Here is a 20,300-nt window from a genome sequence, read left to right on the forward strand (position 1 = left end):
ACTCCTGGGTGAGCCCCAGAGCGTCCCTCCCACACCAGCCCCCAAATCCCAACCATCCCCATCGCTCCCACTCCAGAAACCCCAAACAAGGCAGCACTGTCCCCGCTCAGTCGGGTCTCTGTCCTGAGCCATCGGGGCGGCCCTGGCTGATAATACCCCGAGTGTTTCAGGCGTCATTTCAGCTGAAGAGCCCTTTTTTTTTTGCTTCTTGCACTGCCAGAGGACATTGTCCCCCCTACCCCCCCCCCCCAGTGATATGTCTGCTGGGCCTGGGCAGCCCTCCTGAAAACACCGAGTCCAAAGCCGCTGCGGTGAAGCGATTTCGGTCCCTGTGGCAGAGAGGGACCCCGCATCACCGGGTCCCCCATCTTCACCTGCAGTGTTTGGCTTCAGGTCCCTTCTCAGGGAGGGACATCACAGGTTTGGGTTGTCACATGCAAGCCACCCCTTCCATTAGGTGACACCCCAAAGCAAAGGGCTCAGGGAAGCGGATGGGTCACATCCATCTCCCTACGGAGTCACCCTGCCAAGCTGCACCCCGTGGTCTCGGGAATCCCCGAAAACACAGCAGCTGAACCCCACAGAGGGATCAGCATCCTCCACCGGGCTCCTGGTCGGCATTTCCGCGCACTGGGTGTGGCGGGGCCGAGCTGAGACCGGGTCTATTTAGGAGCAGAGGACATGGGATCCTCCTGGCTCACAGCAGCGGCAGGGAGAGGAGGAGGAGGAGGAGGAGGAGGAGGAAGAAGCAGAAATAGCATGGCTGAAAGCTGAGCGCTGGTGAAAGGGCTTGGCAGCAGCAGGAACAGGCTGCACACAGGGAACAGGGAGGAAAAGGGAGAAAAAAACCACCCTAAAGCCCCAAAGGAATGTTGATCCTGGGCAAATCCCAGGGGAGAGGCAGGCGAGGGCTGCTCTCAGACTCTCAGGTGTGTGGGTCCAGCCTGTGCCCCCAAAAAAAGGGTGTTTTGTGGCTCAGCGGGGAGATTCGCAGGTTGGGGGGGCTGCATCGGGGTTTTCTTTGCTGCCCCGCTCCCCAGGGTCACCATCCCTGCGACACACACCAGCGCAGGGGCCATGGTCATGGCCCAGTGCCCACTGGTGCTGGGGTGGGGAGTGGGGGGCAGCAGGGCTGCACGAGGTGCCCCCCCCACCCCTTGGCTGGAAGCAGCCCTTCTCCCAGCCCTGGCCGTGATGCCAGCTTAGGGTGTCTCCCTCCTATTTCTAGCTCCACGTCTGGCTTCAGACACAAAGCCAAGATATTTTTGCCGTGCAGCATCAGGACCAAACACCTCCAGACAGCCACACCACAAAAAAAAAAAAACAAAACCAACAACCAACCAAACCTTATCTGTTTTTTTTTTTTGCATCAAACCTCCCTGTGCTTGACTTGCAAAGTGCCCTCCTTCAGCCCGAGGTTTGGGGGTATCGCAGCACCCCATTTCTTGGCATGCAGGTAAAAAGAAACATTTGCCAGCTCCTTGGAGGCTGAAATCAGTCCGTTATTCCCCCAAATCCTGAGCTGAAGACTTCAGGAGTGACCCAGGAATCGCTGCGGAAACGCTCCCATCCTCTGTAGGTTTAATATATCCCCATCTTGGGGGTCCAGCGCACAGGATCCCCTCCTGCGCGTCCGCGTCTGCTGTCCTCCCCCTCCCCAGCGCGGGTGGGAGCCGCTGACTCATCTGCCCATCGTTTCCCCCCCCCCCCACGACGAAGGGGAATTCATCGAGCGGCTTCGAGGGGCTGCATTGCAGACCCAGACGCGCCAGCAGACAAAAGCATCGCTGCGACGCCTGCGGCTTCCTAGCACAAAGAGCCCGGCCGACATCGAGCTCATCCATCCATCCTCGACAGGTAAGGGACGGTGGGATGCAGGCAAGGGAGGATGAAAAGCAAGGGAATGCTTTTATTTTAGAAGAGATTTGGGTGGAGCGGGGCATTGGCACCCCAGGATTTTTTTTGAGGGGAGGGAGGTAAGCAACAGCCAGCAGGTATGAAGTGGATAAAGGTGTTTTTGCCCCCATGGGATGAGCAGACAACACTGATCCAAGGGGAGATGCTCTTCCTCAGGGGTGACATGCAGTACAGGAGGGTGGGGGTTTTTCCTAGCACTGACTGCCTTTTCTGGATATTTGACCTTTTCTTTATTTCTAGATTAATAGGCTCCCTTTTCTGCCCTTGGAAGCTTTAAAATCCGTTGTCCGCAACATCTGTCACCGTTAAATAATTTGCTGCTGTTGTGCAGAAAGATACCCAGGGATATATCCCCGGGGAGGAGGCTATTTAAAAGGACTGTGGCTCAGTTTACCCGGGGGGTTGACACAGGCGCCTTTCATAGCCTCCGAGTTACATCGGGAATCTTAAAATTAGCAGCTGGTCACCCCTCATCACAGGGACAGGGAGTGAGTGAGGGCGTGATTCAAGGTATGTCTGAATCATCCTTTAGGATTCCGATTCCCAGGGCTTGAAAGGGGGGAATCAGTGGGAAAAGGAGGATATTTTGGGTCAGCCAGTTGATTTTTTTTTCCCCCCACCTCCATTGCCAAATGCGTGGAGGTGAATGACATAATTCTGCCAGGGAAAAGCAAGTCAGCGCGGCAGTGACTCAGCTCAGGCCGTACCATGCCAGGGAAAAAGCTGAACCACATCCCCTCCCGCTCTTTCCCAATTCTCAGCTGATCAGGGTGGGGTTGCAGGAGGGATCTGCGGCATGGCATGGCATGGCATGGCGTGGCATGGCATGGCATGGCGTGGCGTGGCATGGCATGGCATGGCGTGGCATGGCATGGCGTGGCGTGGCGTGGCATGGCATGGCATGGCATGGTGTGGCGTGGCATGGCATGGCGTGGCATGGCACCGGCAGGGTGGGTGGGGTGTGATGGCAACGCTGAGCGATGCTTCTTCTAGCCCCTTCTAGAGGATTCGGTCATGGTCCCCTGGGGCGATGCGATGCCACGCAGGCTGGGGAGGGAGGGGACAGCGGCTGCTCTGTGGGCAGGGGGGAATGCAGAGAGACCTCCCCCTCGCTACCCGCTCCATGGGGGGCTCAGCACAGGGAAAGGGCGAGACCCTTTTGCATGGTTTGGTGGAAAAAGGGTTCCTTTGGATGCCAGTTCCTGTCCCTCCTGGCAGAGCGGAATGTGGGGGACACTCCACCTTTGTGCGGGTGGGGAAACTGAGGCACAGGGCAAAAACTCCCATTGCACACCCCTCCAAATTATGGCTCAGAGAAGGGCCGTGGTCAAGGCCACAGCTGAGACCAGTGGCAGGGCTCCAGTCTGCATTTAGACCCAGCCTAAAGTCAAACCTCCACGACACCATGCTCTCCTGCCCCATCAATTTTTTTTCAGAGTGTGTGTGTGTATATCCTGTGGGATTTGGTCAACATGGCAATGCCTGCGAGTTGCGGCCACTTTGGGGCAACTCCTGTGCCTTCAGTAGAGCTTTTCTCCTTTCCCCTCCCCCCCTTCGCCTTCACAGCCTGAAAATGCTGGACACCATCAGCAGCCAGTATGATTCCTTCATCTACTGGAGGATGCCAATCCCGCAGCTGGACGTGGCAGAGCTGGAGGGGCTGGGGCTCAGCGACATGGCCCTCTACAAACCCAAAGGAGGGCTGGGCAAGCTCGTCGGCGAGCAGGATCAGGTCAGCCAGGACATCTCCCAAGAAGAGGACACACTGCTGCAGTTCAACAGCTTTAATTTCTGGAGAGCTCCTATCGCTAGCATTAGCTCATTAGATTTTGATCTAATTTGAAGCCCTCCTTTCTGCTCCTCCTCATCCCCCCAGCCCTCTCCCTCTCTGCTAGGCATGCGAGGATTTGATTTTGTTGTCAGTTTGGAGGGTTGTTGTTTTTGTTTCTGGGCAGTTTTTGACATCGCTAATTAACTCAGCAATTCACCCCAGCCCTGATGGTGATGGGCTCCCCACAAAGCTTCAGCCTCTCGCCACCACCTCCCTCTTCCCTTCTTGCAGTAGTGCTGGAAACGCCACAACGGTGCAAGCAGGGGGTAACAGCACAGGGGGCAAACACGAGAGGAGCGGGCAGAAACAGCCACCCTGTTGCCCCATGTCCACATGCCAGCAAGCGCGGGAGGTGCTGGGGGATTTCTGCCACCACCCCACACCCCGTGGCTGTGTGACCATCAGTGTCCCCATGCTCTGGGACAAGCGTTTGAGCTCATTTCTCGTGTGCTTTTTTAAGACACTCATTTGTGCAATGGGAGCAGCGCAGGGCTGATGGGAATCGTCTTCATTTTGCAGAAAGCATCATCCCTGCTCCTCTCCCAGGGATGCAGAAACCCTCTGTGCTCCCCTGGCCCAGTTTCTCCAAAAGCTGCTTCACTCCTTAACCTTTCCCTCAGGAATGCAAGGTGGAAGAGGCAGGGATGTGCTCAGGACATGAGCACAAACCTCTTGAAAGAAATAGTCTCTTTGAGCTTTGTGGCTTGAGCCCAAGCAGGAGAAATTATGGACATGAGGGTACATACACATGGAAATGCTCCTACCTTGTGTGGTGGGGTCAAGGCTGGATGTTCACTGCCCCAAATTTGATTTTTTTCGCCCTTTTTTATCCCCCACATGCAACTCCTGACTGAGACAGAGGCCGGGTACATCATGCGGTCCAGATGGGTAACAGGGGCTGAGCTGAAAGATAGAGAATTTAGTTTGATCTTCCCCTGAAAATAAATGTTTCTGGTTCCTCACCCAATTAATCAATGCCTTTAGAAGTAACAACAAAAAAATGCTGCATTCACTCAAGTGGAAGCCTTGCATTTTCCTTGTGGAGGTTTTCACCTGTGCTCTCTGCAGGCTGAGATTTATTTCTAAGTGTCATCTCAAAATGGGGGGAAAACTACTCCTGAATCGTTTTTGGCTTTTCAACAGTTTTTTTCCCTAAGATTGTTTCTGGGCGAGTGAACATGGCTGGTTTATCTTCTTGAATGTGCTGGTTTTGGGGTTTGATTGGGGTGAAGTTATATGGAACATCCCAAAACTGTCCTAAGAACTGGGGGGGAAATACATGGCTGGGGTGAGGCTGAGGCAGCACTTAATAGATGCCTCCCCCCCCCCCCCCAAAAAAAAAAAAAAAAAAGGCAAATTGTGGAAATCTGTGCACTCTATTATGAAAAGGGAGCGCAGCTCTCCTGTAATCTCCAGAAACAACCCAGCCTGCTGACTTTGAACCACCCATGTAAAAAACAGAGGTGAAAAATGTAAACTTGCCTATGCAGAGCTGTTTGATTTCTGTGCTCCCAGCTGGGAAAACCTGCAGAAGTATTTATTATGAAACTTTAAATAAAATGATTTAAAAACACACACATTCCTGTGGACACTTAAAAAAATCAACGTAGACCAGCATCAAGTTCTTTCCCTCATTTGCCATTAAATTGTTTTAAATCTTTACAGTGAGTTGAGAACTGACATGAGAACACATACCCACATGTCTTTGCAAATGCTGTGAAGGATTTGAGTGTGGAAAAACTAAGCCAAAGGGATTATTTTAAGAACATTAAGGGTATTATTTAAACTTCAGCTTGTCCAATCCTCACAGGAAAACATCCCAAAGGAGAAAAAGACCCCAGGGTTTCACAAATACCTCAGAACTGGCACTTGAGTCATCGGGGGCACCTGAGGGGGTAATGCACCACAGAGAAAGGGGCTTAGACACCCTGAGGGGAGCCAAATCCTAGACAGGAAGGCACTCAGGGGAAACTAGAGATAGAAAGTAGCTACGCACACATATGCATACATATATACTTAAGAGACACAACAGACCTAAGGAAAGGCCGAGGGCTCTACAAGACGCACAGCCCCAACAACCCGCCCCAGGGAGCCGCATCACCCCGAACACACGCGCCTGCCGCCGCCGCCGCCGCCGCCGCCGCCCTTTTATACTTGGCGCCTAAACGCCGCTGCCCGAACTAATTTCAGGAGCGCATCGAGAGCCTCGCACCAGCTTCACTGCCGTCGCAGCTAACCCCTCGTGAGATCCTTCCGCTAGAAAAAAATAGTCCCCTTTTAGGGCTCCCCCGTTGGTCGCTGCCCGCCTCCTGGCCTCCGGTCGGGGACAGAGCTGGGGGAAAGAAGGAGAAATTCCCTAATCCCGTCCCGTGTCCCCTGCGACAGAGCGAGGAGAGCTCCAACCCGCCCTTCCCCCGCCGACAGCGGCGGACTCTTTTTTTTTGCCGAAGAAATATCCTTCCGCTGTCTCCTGCCGACGGCGCTTCCGGGTCGGCCATTTTGTGTGGCCGCGGCGGGAGGGGCGGGAACAGCAGCGGGCGGGGGTGAGGGGGCGGTGCCGTGCGCCGGGAACAGCCGCGTGCCGGGGGGGGGCCCGAGCCGCTGTGTGAGTGGGGCAGGGGGCGCCGGGAGGGGAGGGGGACCCCACTGTGAGGGGAGCGTTAGGAGTGAAGGAGGATGCCGACGTGGGGGAGGGTTGGGGTTGTAAGGGGGATCCCCCCCCGTGAGGGGTCGGGGTGGAGGGAGACCCCCCCCCTCCCAGGTTGGGGGTGAGCGGGGATATCCCCGTGAGGGGAGGGTTAGGCGTGAAGGGGGACACCCCCCCCTTGGTGAGGGGAGGGTTAGGGGTGGAGAGAGACCCCCAGGTTGGGGGTGAAGGGGGGTCCCCCCGTGAGGGGAGGGGTGAAGGCCCCCCCCCCCATGAGGGGACGGTTAGGGATGAAGGGGGACCCACCCACCCCCCCCCCGTGAGGGGAGGGTTAGGGGTGAAGGGGGACCCCCCCGTGAGGGGATGGGTCGGGGTGAAGGGGGACCCCCTCGTGAGGACAGAGGGTGCGGGCCCCGCTGTGAGGGGTGGTCTTGGTGTGAGGAGGGGGGACCCCCGTGAGGCATCAGTGCCAGGGGCCGGCCTGGAGTGGATGGGCACGGGCTGTGCCCCCCCGCGGGGTGGCGGGGTGTGTTCTGGGGGTGTCCCTATGGGGGTGGCACGGGGGGGGGGAGCAGGAGGGGGCCTGAGGGGGGTCGTGGTGCAGGAGGGACAGTCCCTGCCCTGGAGGAGTGGTGGGAGGATGGGCCCCTCTTGGGGGGACTGGGGGGGCTGGTCCTCGACTGAGGGAGGGGAGAGGGGTGCCTGCCTCCCACGGAGGGGGGCTGGGGAGTTGGGGGGGGGTCTTGAGGCAGGTCTGCAGAGCTAACCCTGAGCCGGCTGGTCGGCGGGAGGCTGAGGGGTCCGGGGAGGCCGCTCCTTCATTTTGCTGCTGAAATGCGGCACAGGGGAGGTGAAGGAGTTGTCAACAGTAGCCCAGTACTGTAAATAACTTAAAACAAGAAGAAGAAGAGAGGGGGCCTCAGACTGCTTCGAGCATCCAGCTGGGAAGAGAGCAGGAATGCAAGGCCTCTAAATAATAAGTGACAAATAATACAAGGAGAGAAACTGATGGGGTTTGTTGGTGATCCAGTTTCTTTCTTTTCCAAACACACCCAGAGTGGTAAACTCCAGCATTACAAATATGTAAGCTGGTGGTTAATTTTGTAAACACAGAGTTTGGTGCAACGACTTGTGCCCGGAAAACATGCAAGTGTTTTCAACGTGGCCGATGCGAAGGAACCTTTCTGTCCCACAAAAAGTGAGAAAGGGGAAAGAGGTAAAAAAAAAAAACAACGACCAAACGACAAAAACTGGAAAGTCCTGAAGGGCAGAGGGGTTGTGGTAGTCAAACACATGCGTTGTACGTGCATCCAAGGTCCTGATTGCAGAGTAAACTCTGAGTAACTGCTTGGGGCTCTTTGACTTCCAAGCCTGGGGTATTGGGTGTAATAGCTGCGTACTCAGAAAAAGCGAGAAGCTCAAGTTGTGGAGCGAGGTGCGTTTGTGGAGCGAGGCGTTGATACGGGCAGTGTATCCCGATGGGCTTTGGGGCTGAGGTTTGCAGTCTGGCTTTATTTAAAGGGCTTGTGCTGCTGATGGCTGGTTCTCTTGGTCGCTGAGGACGGGGTGGGATGTTTCTCTTGAAAGAACAAGAATTAAGAAAGAGAGCTTTCCAGCTCTTTCGTAGAACTGTAATTGAAGGGGAAAAAAGTCAGCTGAGGGCCTCAGTGCAGTTGGAATGGCTGTTATGCTGGGTGGCACGGTGCCCGTTTGCACAGGCATTCATTTGTAGCCGCTTACTGGACGTCGCACATGAGTTAATGGATAGACTTTAAAGAAGGACTGGCATATCAGCGTAACCCTGTCGCTGAGAAAAATGCTATAGTTCATTATTGCTGTAATGATGCTGTTTTATGTAGCTTGGAATAAATACAGACACTGTTGTCTGGTATATCGAGTGCAGCTTTTGGGTTCTGCTCCTTTTATGACCTTGAACAAGTCGTGGAGTTACCCAGGTTTGTTTTCTTACCGGCAGAGAACAGGGATAGTTCCCCCACCCTTAGTTGCTAGGGCTGGGGGGAGAGTGTCTTGGAGATTAAATCATGTTCTTAAAGCGCTTTTAAAAAATAAAAACGATGTGCAAGGAGTGTGAACAGCTTTGCTGTTGCTTTTATAGGTTCTGCTCTTGGAACTGGATCCACATGGGCAAGTCTTTGTGTCCGTGCAAGGCGCTGTTGAGGTAAGTGGGATTTTGCACAAGCTCTGGTGACTTAAGGCATCCGACCTGTTTGCTGAGCTTGTGTGCTGCCTTCTCTTGACGTTTCAGGGCACGGAACTGAAAAATATGATAAATATTTATGCTTGTTTATTAATTGTGTTGCGCCTAGTTCCATATGGGAGGATGGTGTGTCCAAATGGGCCACAGATGTACAGCTCTTTTAAATGTCTCTGCCTCACTGCTTTTTGTCTGTTTGCTTTCTGTTTGCAGCTTTCAGCAAACGCTTGTTCCCATGTATGAAGATGTCCTTAGTGGACCTAGGGAAGAGGTTGCTAGAAGCAGCTCGCAAAGGCGAAGATGACGAAGTGCGAAAGCTGATGGCAAGCGGTGCTCCCTTCACCACCGACTGGGTACGTCAGAGGAATAGACGTTGGTTTTCTGTGTGAAAAGAGTCGTCTGTGTGCTCTTTAGGGCTGAACCTAAAGGATACAAATGAAAATTGGAGTGTGGGTTGACAGATAATACATCTCTGGATTTCTGTGGTGAAGCAGATTCCGGATAAAGCACTTGAAAACCCAAGACCTTCCTCAGGCAAAGATGAATTGGTGCTTGTGTAGAGATTGATCTGTGCCTAATGCACGAGAGCACAAGCACCATGCTGTCCCAGACAGCAGTATGTACAGGGTGAGATGCTTTAAGAAGTGCAGTTCCCAACAGCTGAGATAAATGATGATTCAAGCCAAATAGAACTGTTAAACCTCTCAGCAATATGAAGTTCTTTTAAGTATGCTTTATTTAATTGTTTAAACTTTCTCAGTCAAGAAACTCATCTTTGAGGGTGTTTTTGTTTCCTTAAAAGAAACCAAAACCCTGAAAACAAAACCAGCCCATCCTGGGTTGGAAAGGAAATAAAAGCTTTAATGAAACTGAAGATCAACAGTTGGATAAATGGGGAACCAGATCATAACGAGCAAGCCATCGGTAGCCATCTTCCATTACCAGTTGTCATTGTTTCCTAACTTAAAAGTCTGCTCATTCATAACTACAAGGTGAAGGAATTAACTGTACCGAGAGGTCACCGAGCCTAGTAATACTGTAATACTGCCCTTTTCTGAACAGTGGTGAAATTATCTGTCGTGATACTGAAATGGCAGAGCTGTTCTGCTGTGGCCTGGGAAGGAGGCTCAGTGATGGCACAATGGAGAAAGTGAGATACTGATTTCTGTGCCTGTCGTCTCTTGCTGCAAACCGGCAGTAACTTTTCTAAATTAACGTGCAGCTTGGGACGTCGCCTCTTCACCTCGCCGCCCAGTATGGCCACTACTCAACAGCAGAAGTGCTGCTTCGAGCCGGTGTTAGCAGAGATGCCCGAACAAAAGTGGACCGGACGCCACTACACATGGCTGCGGCTGACGGACACACTCATATTGTAGAACTGCTAATTAGGGTGAGTATAGTAAGTGAGGACTAAATTTAGGGCTGGTCTAAGTCACCCTTGGAGTTCCCTGTTCAAATGCTATTGCAGGCACTGCCTTTAAGATGTGGAGAGGAGACGGCATGCAGACAAGTAGTGTTGATTTCTTTCAGAACGGGGCTGATGTCAATGCCAAGGACATGTTGAAAATGACCGCTTTGCACTGGGCAACGGAGCACAACCACCGAGATGTAGTAGAGTTGCTCATCAAATATGGAGCAGATGTCCATGCTTTCAGCAAGTTTGATAAATCAGCTTTTGATATTGCTTTGGACAAGAACAATCCAGAGACTCTGGTAATGCTACAGGTAGGTTTAGGAGGGAGAAACTTGTCGGTAATTCTTTGACCCGTAACTGTCTGTGCTAGAGTGAGAGGAATCCTGTTGTGTCTGATGGGATTATTTTCTGTTTGCAGAGAGAACTAGAAATATGGAGGTGCATGAGGTTTGTCTTATTTCTACATCAACTAGTGCGTGCCTGCTAGGACTCGGTGGGTGATGGGGTTTTATTGCCATGCATCCTGCATGGTTGTAGTGTAAGTTGCCAAGTTTAGGTGGTGGTTTTGTCACGGTGTTTGTGCTGGTGTCCCTGGCGTGTTGCAGAGGGAAATAATCTGCCTCTAAAATGTTTCAAGGATGCTTAATACCACAGAAAGTGTGACGAATGTGTGCCTGACCCCGCTGTCTTTCTCAGGAAGCGATGCAGAACCAGGTGAACGCTCATTCAGAGAGAACAAATCCCATCACCAGCACTGTGACTCTCACCTCACCATTTATTCTTACATCAGGGGAAGTTCTCAATTTCACAAGTCTTGTCTCTTCAGCAAACGCCAAAACACCCTCAGGTAAGGTTTTATGTGACTTTGAGTGGGAAAATCCTGAAAAAAATCCTAAGGCTGCTTACCAGTAGAGGGCAGATGGTCATTTAGTAGAGGAAAAGTGGTGAAATGTAGCCAAACACACCCAGCTACTGCTTCCTGCCCCAGAATATTTTTGCTGTTGAAGGTAACAAAGCAGATTTCTAGCTGATGTAAACAAACGTGCTTCCACTGTGAGTGGCAAAGCTCTGCTGAGCTCAGCTGTGGGTCCGCTCCAGGTCTGTTACAAGCAACAGAGCTTGAGAAAATGGATTTGGCTGATTGCAACAGAGGAATAATGAGAATTACTGGCTGTGCCAAATCCTGAGCACTGCAGAGCAGTTGGGGAACGGTTTGCTTTGTTCTTTACTGGCCACAAGAGTTGAGTGAGCGTTTTGCTATATATAAATGTTGAGTAAGGAAACTGCAGAACAAGCAGGTCTATTGGATGCGTAGATTACTCCTTATTTCTTCTGTCCCACATGTTACATGGAAATAATTAGGTTCCTTATTGTTCTGTGAGCCTTATTTTGGTGGGGAAAAGACTTAACTTAAGGCTGCATGAGAATTCTTTTTATGTAAGGCAAATTTTCATAGTAACTCTTAAAGTGAATTTTTCTGTATTTGGGGAAATCCAAACCATTGTTTCTTTTCAGTCTCAAGGAGGCTACTAAATACAAGTTTTATGAAGCTATTTGGCTCATCCTGCAAACACTTCTGCATGTGAGTAATTCTTTGGTTAGTGGGACTGTTCACATGCGTGAATGTTTGCTTATTCGCTAGAGAATGCTTTGAAAATCACAGATACTGATGTCCTGCAGTCCCACCCAGACCTTTCTGCCTGTGCCTGGCCACAGTGACTTCAGCAATGCTCCCGACTTGTTGTCAAAGCTTTTGGGGCTGCTTGCAGCTTTGAGGCACTGACAAAACCTAATTTAGAAGGGGGAAAATGAACCAAAGTGTTCCTCTTCTGCCTGTGAGGAAAATGCAGTGTGACTGATGCACAACATCTTCAGTCAAGGATGTTCCACAAACTCAAAGGGGCGTAGACTTTGGCATTTTTGTACCCCGGATGACACTTTTGCCACAGTCAGTGTCAGTGTCTCTGCAGAGGGGTCTGGCTCTGCCTGGAAAGCAGGTGGGAGTCACAGAGGCCAGCACTCTGCTGAAGGGCTGTTGGAAAACTCTTGATTTCCAGCTTAAACACACCCACAGCTGGTGTGAATGCAGCCCTTTAGTTGAAATCATTCTTCTTTTTCCATTGCCTCCATCCCTTTGATGTTGAAATCGATCCTGTCCCTTCTCTGCCTTTGTTCCGCTGGGCTAAGCAAGCCGGGCTCCCTGAATCCCTTGAATCCACCCGTGGTATGTGGGTGGGCGGCCGCAGACAGCACTCCAGGTGAGCTCTTGGCGCTGGCCTTGGCAATCCCCATCTCTCACCGCACCTCTCCTTGTATGTCCTGCAATGTAATCGCCTTTTTCAGTGCCACGACACGGTGGTGGCTTATTGTCCACGTGTGACTGGACTAAAATACCCAGGGTTTTTCCCCCTACGACACTTTAATAGCCGGTCAGGTTGAGACCAGCCGGTGTTTCCTGCTCTAGGCCACATCAGGAGGGTTTTCTGTCATTTCCCACAAGAGGGCATCAGCGACTGTGCCTTTCTTTTGGCAAAAATCTGTTATTTAACACTAATGGCTAATAATTTTTCTTGTCTCTCTTAAATTCCCTGTGTCTTCTGTTACTGAAAAGGTTTTTGAATGGGAACAGGTACCTTTAGCTGGTCTGAAGAAATCTGGTTCCAAGCTGCTGAAAAGAGTCACTGGACCTTCTGGTACTTTCACGTGCCTAGCCCACGGCTTTTTGAAAGTATCATTCTTTGAAAATAGGTCCCTTTGGAAAATCGAGGGCCGGTGAGAAAGAGAGATCGATTGCAAGGATTAAGTCAGGGGAACTTTAGATGACCTTTCCTTTGTGTGCTTGTAATCTGTTTATCTACACTGGCAATGAGGTACAGGATCTCTTCTTTTTTTTTTTTTTTTAAAGGGAATTGTGGGTTATATGCACTGAGTTTGCACCCGTTTAGTTAATTTCCTGTTCCATTCTTATTAAGTCTGCCTTTGAATAGGAATTGCTAGGGTCAATTGGAGGAAGAAACATTGTTTTTTGGAACCGCAAAGACTTGTTTATCTGATTCAAATCAATACCCCGTTGCAGTAACTGTGGTCTTTCCGTTACTGAACCTGAGTGGGGAGAAGGAAGGGACCTGCGTGCCCCTTACCTTGAGATCAAGCGATATATGTAGCCAATTTCTGTGTTTGAGCAAAAGGCTCTCTTAACTGACTCGTGCTGAAACGTTTGGGCCATGAAGTAATGCTGAAGACTGTACTTGGAGGCTTTCCCAACTGAGGAAGAACTTGGGTGCTGTAATTTACTCATAATAGCCAATGAGTTTAATATATTCTTCAGGTTTTGCAATTTCAAAAGTTGCAGTACAACGTGAAGCCAAGAAATTATGCACATAGCAACCGCTCTGCACAACATTACAGCAGTCCAGAGTCCAGCACGTCTGTGAGTGTCATCAGGCAGCGCGGCTGCATCTTGAAAAGCTGTCCGCGTCTCCAGCTCGAAGCTCGGCATGCCAAGTAGCCTGGCAGACAGCCCGCCTTTCTGTAGTTCTTACAATAAAGCTGGAGCAAATCGGTTCACATTTGCTGTTCTTTTTGTTACGTGACTCAGAAATAGCTTAATATTTGCTTTAAATTCAATTGTAGGTATTAAATATTCGGAGTGGGTACAGTCTGTCCTAAAGTGCTATCAAAGCCCTTTTTACAGTTAGCAATAGGAGAGGCACCTCTCCGAAAGAATATTCTGTACCACCTCCCTTTCCCCATGGACCAGTGGGAGCCTAGAAAATACTTTGTAGCTGGTGCCTTCATCCTCTAGATGACAAAATTGTTGCAATCTGACTGCTTTATTCTCTGTTTGGATAGGGCAGGTCCTGACAGTCCTTCAGTTTCCTCTCCTCTTTCCCAAGCAGGTGACTCTACCATGCGGTTTTCCAATTCAACGACCTCCGTGCTTGCCACGCTTGCAGCCCTCGCTGAAGTATCGGCACCGCTTTCTGACTCACACAGAGACACAGGTAGGGGAAACCGGTCAGATGCCCATTCAAATTTCTTTAGTCCTAGTGAGTATCTTGCGTGGAAGTGGGAGGAAATTTTAAGATGTGGAAGTGAATTTGCCTCCTTTCAGAGTAAGGAAGAGATGATGATATATATATGTGAAGCAGAGGGTTAATTCTGTTTGTTTATTTAATCCCAGTTGAAATTCAAATAAAACAGCAACTGTTAGCAGTAGAAGTAACAGTTCTATTGCTTTTTATATTATAAAAATGTATTTATGTTTATATAATAAAAATTTATTATAAAAATAATAATTTTTATTAACCAGCATGTCTGACCCTGACGTCATGGTATGTTGCTCTTGACGTGCTTTAAACAGTTATATTAAAAAGACCAAAACAAAATACTCCAGAACATGCGTTTAATATATAAATGTAGGTAAATATTTGTTTGAGGAGGAAAGCGTCTGAAATGTTTTTGGTCCCCAGCTTGCGGTAAATGTTGATAGTCAACAAAAGTTTTGAGTCTCTGGTAACTTTTTCTTATGGAAAGGTTTGGGTGTTTTTTATGTTTGGGAGTTTTATGATCTTTTGTGGTATGTTTGTAGAGTGTAATGTTTGACCTTTAATTCAGATTTAGGAATTGATAAAGTTAGTTTATATAATCCTTTCACCTTGGGACTCAGTTATTTTCCCCAAAGCGAAGCATTTTTCCTAGAATCTAGAGACGAGCAATTTGACTTCTGAAGGCTTCTGGTGCCACACCACTGATTTCTTGACCTGCGGCAGTGGAGTGTTTTCCTCTTTGGCACCCGGCGCGCACGTAGCAGGTCAGATCCCCTCTGTTTCCTGCACTCTCAGCCTGTGCTGGGAGCAGGATGCAGCCGAGGGTTTTGCTATCCTGATTATTTGTGTGAGCTGTAAGTCACACAAAAAGTGTCCCAGGGAGTTGAACCAGTCTGTGGTCACCCGGCCAAACTAAATAGCTACCTCATGGTTATTTTGGCTGCGCTGGTCTGGATGGGGCTCTTGAGGCACGGGGAGGTTTTTGCGTGTGGTTTGTCTTCGTTAGAGCTGAGGGAGGGGTCACGGAAGGAAGCTTTGCAGAGCCAGGTCTGCTTAACAGCTGCCTCCAGCTCCAGGCTTTTTAATTTAATTAATATGCTTGTGTGTTAGTCATTTACACAGAAAATGCTGGTTTTACTCTAGAGGATTTGTTTTGCTAAGGTGTAGTGGATTTTATTTTCTTTCCTCTACTTAGACTTACTGTGTTTCCAGATTGTTTTTAGTAAGCAGGCATCCCAAGAGTCTTAAGCTGTGTACTTGAGCTTTTTCACTGGACCTCAGTTTCTATTCAAGGAAGAGAGAAGGAAACACTGACTTTTTTATTTTTTTTGGCACTTACTGTATTTCTTAAGGTAAGACGGAGGAAGTAGTGGAAGCAAATCCTGTCGATTCTGCCATACAACAAGTGGTTGGCAGTGGAGGGCAGCGCGTCATCGCCATTGTAACGGACGGAGTTCCCCTCAGCGGCCTGCAAACAGCCATCCCCAGCAGTGGCCTTAACCAACCCTTCATCCTAACCGTGCAAGATGGACAGCAAGGTACGGAGGAGCTGAAGTTGGAAGGCAGTGCTGAGGATTAACTTCAAAAAGAAAAAAAAAAAAAAAAAAAAAGTGTGATCTGGCTTTTTGGCATTGTAGTGTAACGGATCTGTGCCTGACTTCTGGGCTCCAGGAGGGGTTAAAATGTCTGTGTGACTTACATCAGCGGCAGAGCTTGCCAGCGACTTGTTTGTAGCTGCTGCACTTTAAGATTTTGGTCTTTGTGTTAAAACCACGCACCTTCAATAGAGCGTTGTGGGCAGAGAAACACCAAGTTAGCCGTTGTCTCTTTGGCAGCCAGGCAACGACGATTCCTTTATCTTGTGGCGGACTTTCCAGCCTGCGAGTAAGTCACTCAACTGATGAAACTGCAGCCTGTTGCCTTTAGCAATCACTCCATCGTTCTTGTAAAAGTTAGCATTAGGCTGTTAATGTCAGCTTGAATACACTTTTTCCTCTCATAACGCTAGTTTATCTTGCCGAGGGCAATATGAATCTATCAGTTTTACAAGGCAAATGTAAATCGTGTTCAGTAAAGCAGGGCAGAGCTCCAGAGCACTCGTACAGTGAATTTTTGTTTCCTCAAGGGATGTAATTCATCAGCCTTGTCTCGGTTTACCAACAATTCTTTCAGCATGTCCTAGGGATACTCGATTATTTGGATTAACGTTGGTGCAGAAAAAGAGGATTAGGAAGCAGAGCAGCTTTCCTCTAACATGCATGCAGTGCTACAATGTGAGATGGGTTACATCAGTTCTGTCTGTTTACAGACTTCGTGAGTGAAAAGCAATTTTCTAAAGCTGTTAATTATTCAGAATTATTTGCTGAATTACTACAAACAATTCCTGGCTTGCAACCCACTCTTAGTCTAAGGAAGACAAAGGGAGAACTGTTTAGGTAGCGCTACCTTCAGTAGCTCACGTGGTGCCTTTCTCCTCCTTGGTTGGATGAATTCCTGCTGCTGGCTTCCCAAAGTGAAAACCCATGTTTGCAGATTTAAAATGTGTTTGTTCTCGGGAGTATTTGCAGCTCTTGCATGCGCTTAAAGCTGATTCAGAGCTTAGCCACTGGGACTGTGTACTGGGAATTTTCGAGAAGAGCTTTCTATACCTCTGGCTTAGCCTGTCTCAGCTACTAATTGCATTACTGAAGGTGTCAGAATGATAGTTTTTTACCTCACATGTTTTCTAAGATGCAAATCTTTGAATTGGGATTCTGTCCGTTCCGTTGTGGTGAAATACTGGGGCATTCCAGAGGCCTGAATAAAGAAAACTGGAAACCCAGTCCAGAGTTTCTCTTCTCTCTGGGAAGACTTTGGCATTGCTGATCCACAGGTCTCCTCTTTTTCTCCAGAACCACACTGATGCATTGACTTCAGAGAAGCGTTTTGGGAAACATCTGTGCAAAAGCACGTCTCACACTGTATAATTTATCGCCTTTTGATTTTTCAGTTTTAACTGTACCTGCTGGTCAGGTTGCAGAAGAGACTGTTATTGAAGATGGAGATGACGCAGAAGAGGAGGAAAAGCCACTGGCCAAGAAGCAAAAAGTGGAGCAAAATGTAGATGACTCGAAGGAAGACAAGGTAGATACTCCTGCTTGTAACTTCGGTTGCCGTCGTCTCCTGTGTGTTGCTCTGCTGTGCTGAGGATGCTGGGCTCCCGGTCTGCCAGAGCCGTCTCAGAACACAAACGAGCTGTGCCCGGAGATGTCTGTAACAAACTCTGCCCAGAGGTTCCCTACTCTTCCTGCACATGCTCCTGCGTTAGCAGTGAACATGCAAGCGGTTGAGAGGAGCGATGCTCTGTTGAGTATAGGTAGGGAAGGAGCCAGCTAAATCACTTGTTGCCAATCTGCCTGCCTGAAGCTGTAGCTCAGTGGTTTCTAGATGAATCGTGGTCGTTTACAGAGATGATTTAGGATTTCCTGTAGAAGCGCAACACATGGGCTGGGCATAAGTCAGCCTCAGCTCTTCATAAAGCAGCAGGAATGACTCTCCCATCACTCTCTGTTGGGAGAAAGAACGTTTTTCTCAATTGCCTTTCACCTTTTCAGCACTAATAGCTCTTTATATTTCTTGCATTTTGTTTATACCTGCTTCCAACCTTTGAAATTCATCACAGTGAGGTGACGCGTCACTTCCCAGCCCACCTCCCTGCACGCTGTGGGGACACCCACCAGCCAGTTTGTTCCTTCCCATGTCCTGGCGGCCTCTGGTAACCTGTGAGGAGCAAACCAGTTGAACAGAATTCAACCCCAGCACGTTTGAAGCGCCGCATTAGAGCATTTTGCTTTTATAACTCGTAACTGTTGGAGTGCTTGCATGCCCCGTTCCCTTCGTGTCGCAGCTTGGGCCTCCATCGTGGGCTCTCTCGACTTTATTTTCTGCAGGACAGCGTTGAAAGGGAAGTGCTACAGCAGCAATTGCAAGAGGCGAACCGAAAGGCTCAGGAATATCGCAGCCAGCTCATAAAGAAAGAGCAGGAGGCAGAAGAGTACCGGCTGAAGCTGGCAGCCATGGTGAGGCAGCAGCCCAACGGAGCGGAGGTGACGGTGCTCGAAGAGGTCGCGGGGGTTGACCCGCTGGTGGTAACCTCAGAAGACTTCAAGGAATCTGTGCTGTCCATGCTGGACACAGATCAGCCAACTGATATCGCTGTGGAAACTGTAACCTCCTAATCCTCAGTGATTGACTGGCTTTTGTAAAGGAAAATAACTTTTTTTTTTTTTTTAATTGTTAAATAAGGTGCTGTTGGCAAGCAGTGTTGAGAGCAGAGGGCTGTTGTCAAAGCCACGCCATTGCCGGGGGCAGAAGCTGCTCCAGCCGCTCGCAACATAACTCTGCTTTCAGCGCGGTGCCAAAAGGTGCTTTTAAAGCTTGACCTTGAGAGATTGGAAGCTTGTTAACAAAATTTTAGCCAGTGAGTGACCCGACGGCTTATTTTGTGATGTCAATACCTGCATTGTTGGGGAGTGGAAAAGAAAATACCTCATTGCCAAAGCGGCTGGTATTAGCTCTCAGCTGCCTGGAAATTACAGCACTGAAAACAGACTTTATGCAATAACCTGAGGTGTTCGCTCCCTTCTGCGAAGTTGAGTGGCCAGATCTGGACCTTCAGAAAAAGCAGGCTCTTGGCGTGTTGCTTTAAAATCTTCAGAGGTGTGGAAGGGATTTTCCCCTCTTAGCTAGAAAGGGAATTACATTTTTTTTCTTTTTTTTTCTTCCAAAACCATCAATCTTTTTGATTGAGGCAACCTTCAATGCAAGAGTGAAGGCTGGGCTGCATGTCAGCCAGAGCGTTGCACGCTGTCAGGGGATACTATGCTTCACCCTCTTTGTTCCAGGAACAATTTGGGGGAGCTCTTTGTCAGACCCCTTCACTACCCAAAGGGATCTCAAAAAATTCCTCCTCGATTTTAGAATATTTAGTCAAATGTTCTATTTGACGCTTGTGCCGAACGGTAGCGTTAACTGATTATATATGCAAAACTATACGTATGGCAGTTGCTGCAAGACAGCTTGGGAGTCAAGTTGTCTCTGGAGATACATCTGTCTTTTTTTTTTACTAAACAGTTTTTATTTTTAAAGATACTTAAACCTTTTTTAACAAGCGGCTGATCTTGTTACTGAAATGTTTGTATGTTTTTTTACTCTTTGCGGGCCTCTTGAATGCTGGGATCTGTTTAGTACAGCGGGTTATGGGTTTCAAGACAGCAGGGAACTGATTTGAAGCACCCCAAGTAATCACGTGGAGCTTGATAGTGACAGATTATCAAGTGAGGTTTAGAAAAATACCGTAAACAAGTGAAGTTTGGGTACTGCCTTTATGTGTCTTTGCCGGTAGATCAGCCCGTTCCATGGCGCTGGAGGTGTAATACAGGCTGATGAGTTCATAAAGGTGTGAACGTAGGTCATGGCTCCGAGGGAATGTCTCGCCCCAAGAGGAGACTGCTTTCCATCCTAGAATCAGTCGGTTCCTGGCGGTTGGGCCTGAAGGGCAGGTGGGATCTGCCACAATCCCATCTTGGGCAGCGTTTCGCCGGTGGGTTCTCCCCCGACCGGTAGGAGGGGAAGGTTTCTGGGACTGTTGTTGTAGAGGCTTCCTGAGACTTGCCGGGTTTTGAGAATCAAAGTGCATTTATTTATAACCAGTGTAGCTATATTTAGCTATATTTATAAATAAGACTTTTTTTATCTTTTTTCCAAAAGATGTTTTGAAGAAGGCTTTAATAATTATTTTTTATGAATGAATGTTTGGAGAGACTCGGTTCCTCGTTATCGATTACTTCGGTGTTTCCTCCCTGACTTGGAGCGTGTGTTGTTATTTCCTTTTGCTCCCCGGAATGTTGACAGTTTGGGTCTGTTTGAACTAAAAATCTGTGTCGGAGGGTTTGAAACAGAATTAAAGTAAATCCAGACAGATTCTTTCTAATGCCCAGAAGCGTTTACGGATGTAAAGGGACACTATCGGCTTTGGCTTTTAACGTTTTGCCTGAAATTTGTGCTCATTGTTTGTAAATTTGAAGAGTTCGGCAGCTGTAGCGTATATAAATGCCGTGTTGTGCCTTCGACAGCACTGCGATTCTCCGTAATTTCCATCCTTCTCCTGAAAAGGGTCAGTTTTGCCAAAAAGTCCCTTCAGCTGGGAAACAAACTTCCCCTTCAGAAGAGGAGGGGAAAAAAAAATA

At 49.0% G+C, this 20,300-nt stretch overlaps 2 protein-coding genes across 4 annotated transcripts; both read left to right on the top strand.

Annotated features, from left to right (window-relative positions):
* Positions 1 to 1,352: 1,352 nt before the first annotated feature.
* On the top strand, positions 1,353 to 5,408 carry MLLT11 (MLLT11 transcription factor 7 cofactor). The gene is made up of 3 exons (XM_056322208.1): positions 1,353 to 1,575; positions 1,720 to 1,857; positions 3,484 to 5,408. The coding sequence occupies exon 3, from the start codon at positions 3,491 to 3,493 to the stop codon at positions 3,758 to 3,760; it is 270 nt and encodes an 89-aa protein (XP_056178183.1). The 5' UTR covers positions 1,353 to 1,575; positions 1,720 to 1,857; positions 3,484 to 3,490; the 3' UTR covers positions 3,761 to 5,408.
* Positions 5,409 to 6,290: 882 nt separating this feature from the next.
* On the top strand, positions 6,291 to 20,035 carry GABPB2 (GA binding protein transcription factor subunit beta 2). Of its 3 annotated transcripts, none has more exons than XM_056322205.1 (10): positions 6,291 to 6,353; positions 8,512 to 8,574; positions 8,824 to 8,963; positions 9,833 to 10,000; positions 10,141 to 10,335; positions 10,721 to 10,871; positions 13,921 to 14,028; positions 15,426 to 15,611; positions 17,063 to 17,196; positions 18,003 to 20,035. In XM_056322205.1, the coding sequence occupies exons 3-10, from the start codon at positions 8,850 to 8,852 to the stop codon at positions 18,288 to 18,290; spliced, it is 1,344 nt and encodes a 447-aa protein (XP_056178180.1). In that variant the 5' UTR covers positions 6,291 to 6,353; positions 8,512 to 8,574; positions 8,824 to 8,849; the 3' UTR covers positions 18,291 to 20,035. The 3 variants fall into 3 exon arrangements, with proteins under 3 accessions (XP_056178180.1, XP_056178182.1, XP_056178181.1); XM_056322207.1 differs by having other exon boundaries at positions 13,924 to 14,028; XM_056322206.1 differs by lacking the exon at positions 6,291 to 6,353 and adding an exon at positions 7,237 to 7,830.
* The last annotated feature ends 265 nt before the right edge of the window (positions 20,036 to 20,300 follow it).

The sequence above is a fragment of the Falco biarmicus genome, chromosome 19 (genome assembly GCF_023638135.1).
Source record: "Falco biarmicus isolate bFalBia1 chromosome 19, bFalBia1.pri, whole genome shotgun sequence".
Lineage (NCBI taxonomy): Eukaryota > Metazoa > Chordata > Aves > Falconiformes > Falconidae > Falco > Falco biarmicus.